At 37.3% G+C, this 13467-nt stretch overlaps 1 protein-coding gene across 3 annotated transcripts in view; it reads right to left on the bottom strand.

The window, feature by feature from the left end:
* Window positions 1-13467, bottom strand: part of MPP7 (MAGUK p55 scaffold protein 7) — a 148280-nt gene that overhangs the window by 30751 nt on the left and 104062 nt on the right. For all 3 annotated transcript variants that reach the window (XM_077173624.1, XM_077173633.1, XM_054646655.2), the window contains exons 8-12: window positions 7070-7151; window positions 5923-6008; window positions 4054-4128; window positions 3255-3451; window positions 2667-2731 (exon numbers count right to left, since the gene is read on the bottom strand). In XM_077173624.1, coding sequence (XP_077029739.1) covers window positions 2667-2731; window positions 3255-3451; window positions 4054-4128; window positions 5923-6008; window positions 7070-7151 — 505 coding nt within the window. The remainder of the gene's footprint in view (window positions 1-2666; window positions 2732-3254; window positions 3452-4053; window positions 4129-5922; window positions 6009-7069; window positions 7152-13467) is intronic.

Genomic DNA, 13467 nt, shown 5'->3' with positions numbered 1-13467 from the left:
TTGTGGAATGAGTTGACTAAACAGAACAGACCAACAACCATGGCTACATACCAAGTGTCAAGAAAGCTTCCTAGTGCAACCCCCAGTCCTGTCAAGAAAGGGACTTCTCTCAGCAGCTCTCCTGAAGTCAACAGGTTTTCATCTAATTTGGAAGCCATAATAGTATCAACTGGCAAATTGCCCTTTTTTTCTCCAAACTGCTAAGAAAATTCAGGTCACATGACTGGATAGGAACCACTGCACCATTGCAACAGCAACCAGCCTCTCAATATACAGCAAGTTCAGGATGATCTACAGAACATGTCTCCCCACATAATTACCCTTCCAAGCACTGGAAAACCCTATATTAGGATGAAGGATTAAAAAAAAACCTGAAGAAATCAAGCATTATCAATTTCCCATCTTCATGTGTGGGCTAAAAAAAAAATAATTGAACCCAGCAATTCTTTCCAATTTCTGTTTTCTATGTCATCTTCCCTACATGCTTCTGGTGCTGTCGGAATGCTGTTTGTTCAGCTGAGCAATGCATGATTTTCCAGCATCTCCCAGTTTTGGCAAGATGATTGCTGTGCACAAATACAGACACGGCCTCCATACCTCACAGCTTCACTGCTATGCTTGGTAACACAAAAAAAGCTGATAAACTTTAGAAAGATCACAAAGGTGCAGAGTTTACCCGCAGAATCTTCTTGAAAATCCAAGCAAGTAGAAGGTGGAGAGCAATTTGAACAACATCCTAGGCACAATGTTTTTTTCTACTGCTAAATTCTGATCTTTAAAATGTCTTCTCTACAAAGAATCTGAATTCCCTCCCAACACTAAAAACAGGTTTAGTCTTTGAATGAAGGGATAAGTCTCTACTCAGAACAGCATTTCCCCTATTACCGTGAAAATCTGGCAGATACTGCAGCAGATTGTCTTAAGAAAAAAGGAAGAGAGAGAATGACAAACCTACATTACTCTGCAGTCTTTCCTCCTTCAAGAGGCACCACTGCCTTCTAGATGGTATTTAGCTGAGACTTGCTTTGTTCAAAGAAATTCCAAGAGAGAACAGTAATAGGCATACTGCTTGACCCTCATGCTCTGTCATATTTTAAAGGCAAGGGGAGGAAGACAGGAACTCTTCTCCCTGTTCAAGCTAGTTAAGGCAATCAGTGGAAAAAGCAGAGACAATAGTAGGCATTGTACTCTAGGTCTTCTTTGGGTTGTAATTTCGGCAATTCCCAATCAAGTTCAGGCTGCTTATTTGGAAGGGTGAGATGCATCTTGTAAAACCTTTCACTTGAAGGTCACTAGAAAGATGCAGTCCAATATAAAAGGGTTCATGTGGTGTTGCTGCAGCAGCTGATTTACCTCTTCAAAAGCACCAGTGCCACCTTATTTGAAGGCTCTTGTTGAGTGTATTATCCAGACTCAAGAACAGTGGGCAGAGAGAAATAGCTATACCCTGGGATCAGACATTTTTCCAAAACTGGGGCAGAGCAACTTGACCTAGAACCTAGAAAAATAACAGATTTACTACAAGCTGGAGAAGCTCTTCTTGTTTCTAAGATCTATGTAAATACAAAAGCTATAGTGCAACTGTAATGTCTGTTACTGTAATTACAATGCTAGTCAAGGGCTTCGGGTTAACAATAGTATTAGGGCACACAATCAAACAGTGAAATGGAATGAAAGCTAGAAAATAATGATCAGAAAAATAACTGTTATTGTCAAGCTTCAGAACACAACCATAGCAAGAAGTTAGGAAAATTGCAACAGAAACCTTGGTGAGGAGTTTTAAAGTTAAAAGCATTTAGTTTGGCACTTAGTGTGCCAGCATCCACTGTCTGCCATAGTATCCATATTTTTTCTTTCATTGTTGGATAATGAAAGGTGGTTGGAAATATTAGACCACTGTCTGAATACTTCTAGTGGAACTCACAATCATGTTTGTATTTAAGATTTAGATCCTGCTGTAGCATGATAGTTTCTTACATTGCTCACTTTGTTATGAGCCTGTACAACTGAAAGAAATAACAGGTCAAGTAAAATATGCAATAATACTTAAAACAGATGTTGATGCAAATTCCCGTGAAGAAAAATATTTGTTTCAATGTATGTGCTTTCTTAGAGGTTATTTTTCCTATATTGTGCAATTACCATATTTAAAAACAGATACTATTAAGGATGAGTTTGTTTAAAAAGCAATAAGAAGTCATTCTGTGAATGAGTATTAATGAACTGAATGCTCTGACTTTTAAAAAATTCTACTGCTTCATGGGACACAAAAAATTATCAACTATATGGGGGAGAGAGGGGGAGACTATCAGACCTTTCATCTTACTCTATAAATGTCACTGTGTTGATGCAGTCCAAATTATATAAACTGTTGAGCCAATTCTGTACTGTTTCAACAGGAAAAGAATACTCTTCAACCTCTGAAATATTACATATCAAAATATTAATTGGGTTCAGTACTTCAAAAACAAAGTCAGAGGTCTGGGGATGTTTCTAGCTTCTTTTAAAGCTTTTAATGATGGTATTTATAGTTATTTTTCTACTGATACAGTGGGATCAAGAGGCTGTTGTGCCCGGGAGAAATGCATCCTATAGGTGAAATAAACTGCTATTTTATAAGGTTAGAGATGTGGAGTGTTATTTCTATTCCAGGTTAACAGACTTACATGATTTTCTGTTGGAAATTTTCAGTGGCTGAACCTGCACTTCTGGTCTTCTTAATGCAAATCTCCTATAAAATGGGAGGTGGTGGGGAAAAGACACAAGCTCCTCAGTTTTCACTGCAAATTTGGGATTAATAAACACTTAATATCATAAGACTATTGCAAAATATACAGAAGATTTTGTAAGAAATTAACTTAAAACAATGCAACCTATTCACAATCTAAAAAAATTAAATCTTGCCTAAAATTTTTGTAAGCTCTCCAAAACCTGCTGCAGTTCTTATTCCTGCATAGTACATCAGTGTGAATGCAGATACTGATGTACTATTTTCCATATGTTTTTTCTTTCAGTCTGGATCAGTGTAATCCTATCAGTTTTAGTCATTATTAATTCTAGCCAGAGAAATAAGGAAATCCAGAGTATGTCAGCAACATGTTTCCAAGTTAGTTGTCCTGCTGCAAATGCACATTTATTGTACCCATGTAATCTATGAGCACTACACATTCCAACTATGCTAACTTAACAACTCACCAGTAAGTCTCTTCTCTTACTGCAAAAAACGAATGGAATTATGCTTCTCGGTAGCTCACCTCTCCTGGAAATGCTTTGAAGGGATCAAGCCTGCTCTGGGATTGGCATCACCTTCATGTTTGGCTTGCCACCAGGTTGCATCATCCTGGCTCATGATCTGAAGGATATCTCCTTTTCTGAAAGCAAGTCCAGCTTCTTTACAAGGAATTGCTTTATCTTCATTAGGATCATAGTCAAATAAGGCTCTGATAAACATCTGGAACAAAAAGTGTTTGATTTTAAGAATCAAATATTTAATACAATCCAAAGGTTCCTCTTCTGTTTCTACTGTTCAAAACCACCAAACTAAATAATGTAGATATTTACTGCTGCAAAACATCCTTATGGATGTCTAGCATTGGAAGTTCATATGGGAATGTTCAACTCATTGCTTCTGCAACTGCAGACTCAGTGGAGCAAAAGCTCTGTGACTCAAGGCAAGCAGGACCTGGCAGGTGCACAGTGTGCCAATATGAGGAACAGAGGAGAAGACACTGCTAAATCAAGATGCTATCAAGTGTCTTCTACCTATGAACGATGGAAGGAGTACTTGGAACCAAGCCATGTCCTTGCAGAAGGTGGAAGATTACCTGTCAACTACAGAGGTCAGAGTTCAGGCTCAAGAACCATGTTACAGCCTCTCATCAATTCAGCACCTGTGTATTGAAGTGTACAGTGTGCTGTCATGCACAGTACTGTCACATTACAAAAGCTGAGTCCACAGGTATAAATCACTTTATTGGTTCTGTCATCCAAGCAAAAAATACATATCCTCAACATAACAGTTACTACCATGGCTTCTGAAATAGTCTTGCTTACCTTGCCTTCCTTCATTGGCATTTCTTCCTTCACACTGGGTATAATTTTAAATGTAATGGCTCCTTGAGACTGAGCCTGGTGAACATTTGAAAAGAAAATGCACTTAGAATTAAGCTAATATTTCAAAGAAATCCTAGAAGATAAAAGAAATTCAAATGAATTTAAAAGAATAGAATGAGTCTATCCTCTCCCAAACTCTCTGGAGCTTGACAGCTTCACTTAAACAAACTTTGTATTACAAAAATTAAAATACCCACTTAAAATGCTTGGGTTTATTTGCTTCTCTGGGGGAGCAGATGGACTGTTAAAAACTGTGACCTGCATGGTTCAGAGGTCCTATTTCTGTACTGAAGGCAGGAGAAAATGCTACAGCTTAAATGTATGCATATTAGAAGCAACTGCTGGACTCCTGGCACAGTTTGGACATCCCTGGAAAAATCAAACTAACATTTCATTTTTCAAAAAAAAATTATAGAAGAATTCGAACAGGTTTGTGCCATATTTATCATACAGAGCTATTAGGGGTGGGATTTATTCGCTTGGCAACTTTAAGAAAGGAGAAAAGCAAAACATATTTGAATAGACGACGTGTACTAAATGGAAAAAAAGCCCTGTGCTATAAATCTTAAAACAAGTTAGCCATCAGTAACCACCTCATCCATTCATCTTTCCCTATATCCCACTTAAAGTGTGTCTGGCTGCATTTTACTTATTAACCACAGCATATTCCCACTGCCTCAGTGACATTTTGCTATTGAAGGAAGTGCTAATCAGTTGGAGGCTCTGCTACTATTGCATGCAGCCGACAAGTTTCATAAAACCAGCAGAGTGAACAGGCAGCCAATGATTTCAGCAAAATGGAAACAGGCCTGTCCAGTACCAAGCGAGACATTCTTCCACCGCGCGTCTGCGATCCAAGGCTCACTGCTTGACAGCCAGCAGCCAAGGGCTCATTGCACCCGCCGTAGGACTGGAATCAATAATTTTGTTACTTTTGAAACAAGCTCTAACTAGCTTTTGATGTTTATATGGTACCTCAGAAAGGTAAATGGGGAAATTGTTCACACCTTTTCTAGTGGTGTTTTGTTTCTAGACATTTTAAGTTATTAATTTTTGAAGGAAACTATGGTTCTGTAGGGAACGTGAAACCATAAAGCAAGAATGAGTATCAGCAGGCTAGCACTTGAATGATCTTGGTTCCTGAACCAAAACTGTGAGACAGCTGCTCAATTCAGCAGGACAGCAAGGTATTTATGTATATAGAAAACCCTGCAGCATGAACAATGGAGCTATCATGACCCTCATCAATGTCTTTGATGTAAAAATACGAAATATTTCTGAAAAAGTCTCAATTTCTTAATTTGCAATAGTGTTTCAATAATGAGAAATCAGGCTGGCTTTAGAGACTGTGCAGTTTACAAGAATGTAGACAGAATAATATATATGGCTATATACTGTAAATCAATGTCATATAAAATCTTCATATACCAGTTCTACAGTCTACCTGTATTATTAATTAATTGTCACATGGAGTGACAATGAGTTATTAATGAGTTATTAGCAAATACATTTAAAATAGTTCAAATTCAACACATCATGGTGGGCCTTAAAAACTATAGATTATGAACTGAAGTCTGCAACATTCTGCAACATATTTATGGCAATATTACTGTCTTTAACTCTTCACAAGTAATCTATAATTGCATGGAAAATCACTCTATGAGAAATGACAGATTTTTAAATGATGGCACTGGAAAAAAAGCCATTATAGTAGAATACATTTTTTTTCTAAGAAATACAGTAGAAATCATAAGTCTCATTACTTTTTCTTAACTCTCCTAAATTAATTTTAAGATGTTTGGTATTTACCAAAATATGTATTATTTCTTCAGGCTTTTTATCATCTATGGGAATTCCATTGACTTCCCTCAGTTCATCACCAACATGAATAAGTCCTACAGAAGAAAAAAAGAAGTTGTGAAACGGTAGCTATGTATTACACAAAAATTGCCATTAATATTCAGCTTGTTTCTCCATTGTTCATATAGGTTAAGCCCCAATTTTCATACACTTTAAGCTCTAAGATAAAAACAGGAATATATGGTGAACATAACAGCTAACTGTCCTCTCAGACAAATTTGATAAGGTGGTTGGTTAACTCACCTCCCTGTCTTCCTCCTAAAAATTAATACCACCTTCTCTACAACTTTTCCAGATTTTCATGCAGATGTTTGAAAAATATCTATGACAATTCTTTTTCTACTCTATTTCTACTCTACTACTTTCTTACTGCTACAGATACAAGTAGTGCAAAGAGCACTAAGGCTGGGAATGCTAATTTGTGGCACAAATATTTGCTAAGCTATCTATCTATCTATCTATCTATCTATCTATCTATCTATCTATCTCTAGATTTACTCCATTACTGCATCTAAGGGTGAAACACAGCTGTCCTAAATTTTCTTCAGTGAAAAGAGACACCTTAATGCATGAGTCAGGACTTCTTGCTTAAGTTTTTGCAGACACAGAGCATCCCAAACTAAACAAGGATGTGCTGTAATTTTGAGAACTACCAGCTGAAACGCCAAATGGATGTCCTAATATTTAATAATGTCAGCACCCCAAGTTCCTCCATCAGCAGGCTGGCATATGTCATCATGGAATGATTCCTGCAGTGTCTGACACAGGGTCAGGAGTAAGACTTTATGATCTTGATGGGTCCCTTCTAGCTCAGCATATTCTATGATTTATAAACAGATGTCATCAATTGGAAACAAGTCATTATATATATATATACCCCTCTGTATGCACTAACTCAAAGATACCTTGCTGCAACTGCATTGGGGGAAAAAATCAGCATACTTTCAGCAGTATTGAAATATCACTTTGGAAAACTGTTCAGAGCCCAAATACTTCTGTTTCTGATAGTGATGTATTTAATTTCTACAAAATATGCCATTTTACCTCATCTTGTTCTGAGCTTTTGAATGGCTAATGCCAAACAGCAACACCTTACCACTTCTATCTGCAGCTCCTCCACGCATTATCCTGGCCACCACAATTGCACCAGTATGTTCATCCCTTTTAATAGTAGCTCCCTTGGGTAAAAAAAAAAAAAAGAAAAAAGAAAGTTATTTGGTTTATCTTAGCATAATTTTAATATACAACACTAAAAACATTTGCTACGTAAAACTTCAAAAAGCTGACGTATTAGTATGTGATTAAGCCAGAAATGATACTTGCTTATGAAAAGAATATAAAAAATATGTTGCTCTATTTCTGTCCTCTTAAAATGGGTCTTCTTTTTCAATCAGAATTAACTCATGCATTCTGTGAGTACACAGGTTTAAAGAAAAAAGGACAATGATGGAAAAAGTTTGCTTTTCAATTTAATGGCAACTGCAACATAGCTTACTTGAGACTGCTACTAAAATTGAACTAAACTAATGCTTCAAATTGATAAATTGTTGTTCCTACATTAAAATAGGCCATACTACATACTACAGGTACAGAAGGTATATCATTGTTCATAATTGTTGCACTTTATGCTCAGAACTCATTGTGTACCCTTTTCCTTTACAGTGTTATCAATAAACAAACACACATTTGAGAAGTGCCCTGAATGTTGGGGCTCACCTCGAACACTCACAGAACAGAAATGCAGAGGAAGGGAACATTTCCTGAGTTAATCATGCCTGTTTTCATACATTACGCACAGACAGCACAGGGCACTGAGGTGAAATGACATAGTGTAGTTAAATTTGCAGTGAACAGCTGTCTAGATGAGAAAAATGCCTTTGTAACAAGAACTGTGAGGGTGCACTACAAAGAGGCACGAGGTGATGGGGAAGCAGCAAGCAGCAGCAGTGCCAAGTGAGAAGGGTCACGGAGCTGCAGAGCTGCTGCCTCAGCTGCAGTGCCAGTCCTTTCAGGCAGAACTGAGGGAGCCAGGGAGGAAATGCTGGCCTTGTTCTGGGAGACAGAACTACAATGGGGATTTTAACTAGGTAAGTCATACTTCATAATCACCTCCAAAAAGGTTACTTGATCCAGTATTTTTAAAAAACAACAGGGAAAAAAAAATATACCTTGTCCATCAGGTTTCAAACTGCACATGGTTACTTTCCCATATTAATCTAATTAGTTACCTGCAATAGCTCTAACTTTGTTAATCAGCAGAGATATTAAAGACCTCTGAGTGCTAAGTGTATTCTGCTATTACTGGTTAAAATTTCCTTCCATCAGAGAAGTGTTGTGCTTGGAGTAAGGTACATAAGTACTCTTTAAGGAAGTTCCTTGAATAATTTAAGAGCTTTTATAGCTATGCTGCTGTATCTGTTTATTCTAAACATGAACATCATATTTATCACTACTTCACTTTCTAAGTGTTTCATTAACATAAAGCTGGAAATTGTAAAAATAACAGAGCTGGGATTTTCCTACAGTTAGCAATTTCACTGACTGTAAATAAACTTGCTTCCCTCTACCTCTAAGATGGAAATACAGCACAAGTCACAAAGACAAAAACTGGGAGACTAATTTATATTTTTATATGCAAGTTGCATTTATTGCAAATACAGGAAAATTAAACCAGTCACCATTCACTTTGGCTGAAAATTCAACAGCAGCCAAAACTCCAAAGCAAAACCAATGTGCTATGTTTGTGCATTTCATTAACATTCTAAATTTATTAGTATGAAATTCTATCGATAAGTAAACTAATTCTGCAATTTGCCAGCCTTATTCTTATGTATTGTTTATTATGCAATTATATCAGTATGCACTTGTTTGCATTACAGTTTCAAATTAGTCTGAGAGTTTCAAAATCCAGATTTAGCTGCAGCTAATCTCACTTAAAAAACTCATTACTAGACTTCTGTGCAAAAAGAATTGCATACCATTAGGAAAATATTGAACAGCCTTAAGCCCCCTAGCTTATATCTCAATATTAAGTTCTGACCATGCAGTGACAGCTACTAATTTGAAGTTTATAATAATACCTGGAATGTTTGACCTATTTTAAAGTGAAAAGGATTTTGCTGGGGTTCTTTTCTGAATATATCCATCAAAAAGAAAAAGAGCAGCATTAGGATGCTAGAGGCAAAAATAAATATGGGATATTTCCACTACACTCTCCATACAAAATAGGCTCTCCTAATTAATCAAGGAAAAAGCCTTCATCAGAAAGGCTGTATGCCTTTTACCTAGAAGTAAACACCATGAAATGCCATCAAATTCAAAAGGCAAGCAAGGACTGGCAGGCCTCCCCTGTGATCACCCACTATCCCACTATCCCAGCCCCATGCTGATGTCTGGAAAGTGGTACTTCACTTTGCCAGGCTTTTTGGACTGATAATAGAAAAAAACCTGTGTGCAATCAAAGACCACACTACTGACCCAGAGAGCATCTGGAAGTAACAATAAGGCTCTTTCTTGTCCACGTGGAACAGTCACTTCATGCTCTATGTGATTATCACTACTGGCACAAAAAGAATTTTCCTAGCACATATTAACTGAGCTGAAAGATGGCCCCACAAAGATAACAGGTAAAGTGGAATTTTCATACAAAGGACAAAACAAGTTCAAAATGGCAGGAAAATTATTTAACCCAAGTTAGCTTACTGTCAGTATCTCCTCTGTGACAAACCCAAAGTGCATGAGCAGGTCCATGAAAAACACTACTTGAGTTTACGTATTTGTACCTTTAGTACACAATTTTAAAAGGAGGTTCTATAAATCCCACTTTCCTCCCAATTTAGAACTCTTAAATCATCAAACCAAGTGGATTTCTTTGTGAAAACCTGAAGAGCTGATTTTCTGAAAAAGCAGCTTCTCTTGTACTGCTGCCAGCCCTGCTTAAACTATGAGGTATATATAATCTGGCAAGAAATTCTCCTTATAAGATGTTCAGCTCCAGTACTTTCAGTTACATGTGCAGTGCAGCTCCTCATTTAGGGCTTTAAAAATGGAAGAAGGTTAGACTGGACCTTGAAAGCTGGAAAATATTTTCGGTGTTGTGAGCCAGAAGTGTAAGTTACCCTAAACGAGACATATACAGATGTAATAGCATAGCTCAGTTTAAAATACTTCTAGAGGGAAAAATAAGGAGTTTGGGAGCCATATGGTGATCAGACTGAGAAAATGCTTAAAGGTATACCATACAAAAGCACTAAAAATAATAAAAGCTCATTCAGCAAGGCTCTTCCACTGTTTTTTAGTTGCTTTTCCCCCCTCCCCCCCATTTTTAATGTAGTATCACTCATGGGTAAGGATTGCTCAGGGCTTAACAGATGTGAGCTTTATTATTTCATCCATTTATCTGCTGGTTCCAGAATATAAACATTTTAAGTCTTTATTTTTTAAAGAAAGAAAAACTAGCCTGTAAAATAAATTACTAATAAGAGAATTTGAAACATCAGTAATATTGTTGCATACCTCTCTGTTAAACAAAAGCACATGCAGATGATAAATGCAAATAAATATTCCAATAAGCCTTAGTTTAATTCATTCTCTATTGAAAGTGCAAATACAAGTATCAATTTCCTACCTTACAGTGAGTAGCTATTTAAAAGTTAATGTACACTTATATGTAGACTATACAGACTAAAGCTAACCCTACATCCAAATCCCACCAAAATCCCACCAAAAAACCAGCTAGGTTCATCCACTATTGTGAACTGAGCTACAGGGACTAAGAGTGTGAGGTGGATGAAAGCTGTTGCATCTGCATGGACAGAATGCATAAATGACTTCTTTAAATCACCAAAATTAATTTCACCAAGTTCAGCTGTGGAAATGAGGTACATAGTTCAGTTAAGGTGCCCAGGCTACTTCTGTAGCTCTGGAGACTGAATCATCCTTTCATTAAGGCAAGAATTTTAAACAGATGAATGGCATGGGTCATTTTCAGGAGCTGCCTCTTTTTCTCTTGACTATAGACATGGCATGGCATAGAGGTAAGTCATCAAATGACCAGATCTATGTGAAATGAATTTTTGTGACAAAGAAGCAACCATCTTAATGTGAAGAAGCATCCTATTCAGAGTACCAGCTGCAACAAACCTGGAGTATTGCATTTGGAAGGGGGAGGCCAGGTGCTGAACCCCTGGTAGTGTGGTTACTCATCTCGGATATCAGGAACGCTAACTAGGAACAGCGCCGTGGCTGAAAAAGCCCTGGAGAGGTAGGCATAAGTAAAAACTCTCCAAGCTCTCTGATAAAAAGCCCAGTCACGGACAGGTGAATTTCGGATTGTCTCTGAAAAGAGATGTTTCTACTTCTCTTTATGTAAGGTTCAGAGATGTTCCAAATTCCTTTGTTAGAACAAAACATCCTAACACAATTTCACCTCGCTTGAGGGAGACACTGCTGGAATGGCATTTGCTAACAGAGCATTAAAAAAATCCCAAACCCAATACTGTGGAAGGATTAACAAAAAGTTTAAAACACTTCTCTCAAAAAACTGGGGGAAAGTTCAGCACTGACTTCTGAATTGATGAAATCTGGCAAACAGAAGGCCCTCCTACAAACCATGTGTTTCTCTCTCTTGAAATGATTACTCCTGGGAACTCAGGCTTCATCAATATATGATTAACCCCAGCTAAGAACTTTGGTGAGGTGCTTAACTCAGAGAAAAGCACGAACAGGAGCATGAGAGGAAACGTGGTGCAGTTTTATATAAAAATGGTCACTAGGTATATTCCAAAGAAGTTAAGAGAGTGCCTAATTGCTTCACAGTGAGTACTGCTGAAAGTAATCCAAAGGAAATGCAATTCAGAATGTCTAGGGTTTGCAACTGATGTAAAGCTTGTGGCTTTGCAGGAAAACAATCTCTACTGCTTGGGTACAAATAGAATATGAGTCTGTGTCTTGAGTGGAAGAAAAGTTCAAAGAGCTGAGTATCTTCAAGTCAAGAAATGAGACAATCTCTATCCCAGTAAAAATCTTGTATAGTACCTCCAATCTCAAACTCAATTGCTTCTAAAAGTAGATACAATGATACAATGTTGCAAGTGGAAGTCAGACTTTTTGATTGGAGAATGAATCGATTAACAGAACAAGCAGAGATTCTTTGATCTCTACTAAGAATATCCAAGACTTCAGAGCAAGCTCTGAAGGAAAAGCCATTAAAATACATGGAAATAAATAGTAAATGAAATTATAATTAGTTTAGTAAACATAGATCATGGTTATCTTCCTTTAGTAAAATAACCTTGGGAAGCATAAACACAGAAGATCTATTATTATAGTATAAGTCTGTCTTCAGTTATTCTGCCATGCGGTATTTCAGAAAGACCTATAAGGGGAAAAAAAACTAGAGAAGACAAAGACAAAAATAATAGGTTTGTTATGTATTGTGGTGATGGTGTCATAAGTCACTATAAATCTGACACAAAGAAATTAATGTTTGACATGAACATGAATGATGTTAAAATGGATTGAGAGTGCATTATGGAAGAGGAGGAGGACACTGTACTCTATTCTTTGAATTCTTCTTGGAGAATAAGTAACAGGACTCACCATAAGTTCTTCTCTAACAAAAATAAAACATCAAGATAGGCTCAGGATCTGGAAAGATCACAAATACCGTTTTCCTACACAGATAAAGCAAAACCTTAAAAATATTGGAGATTCCACATATCCAGTTAGTCTGCTCCAGTGCTGGACTTGCCAACCAATGGACTACTGTTAATTCTTAGTCTAAACCTCCCAGGGATGCACCTTGTGACCACTGCCCTGTGTTTTAGCATCTTTCACTGCTGAGGAGTTTTACTTTATTGTCCTTGTGACAATAAAGTACTTGAATGCTTCAATTAGATCCTACCCTTTGCCTCTTCCTAATAAAAGGTCTACAACACATTCCATTGTAAGGCTGTTTTCACATTGGCAAATAAACAAAACTGTCTTGAACTAAAAGAAATTAGTTTGCTCACATGTTTTATATTTTCCACAGCTGCTGTCATGTCTAGTAAAAGATCTAAAACCCCTTCTCTGTTACCTCTGTAATACAAGAGTTGTTAACACCAACAGTGTTGTTAACTTACATTCACAAGTGTGGATTTAAGACAGTGTATAGGTTATGGCTGGGATAAGGGTAATTTCCTTCATGGTAGCTCCTATGGTGCTTTGTTTAAATTTGTGATGAAAACAGTGTTGATAATACATGGATAATTTAACTATTGCTGAGCAGTGCTTACACACTGTCAAGGCTTTTCTGCTCATCACCCCACACGTGAGGAGGATGGGGATGCACAAGGAGCTGGGAGAGGACATAACTGGGACAGCCAACCCCACCTGAACAGAGGGACATCCTCCACCATGGCTGTCATGCTCAGCAAGAAAACCGGGGGAAGAAAAAGGAAGGGGGGATGTGTGGAGTGATGGTTTTAGTCTTTCCAAGAAACAATTACAAGT

This window comes from Agelaius phoeniceus, chromosome 1 (assembly GCF_051311805.1).
Source record: "Agelaius phoeniceus isolate bAgePho1 chromosome 1, bAgePho1.hap1, whole genome shotgun sequence".
NCBI lineage: Eukaryota > Metazoa > Chordata > Aves > Passeriformes > Icteridae > Agelaius > Agelaius phoeniceus.
This window is presented reverse-complemented; position numbering and strand designations above follow the sequence as displayed.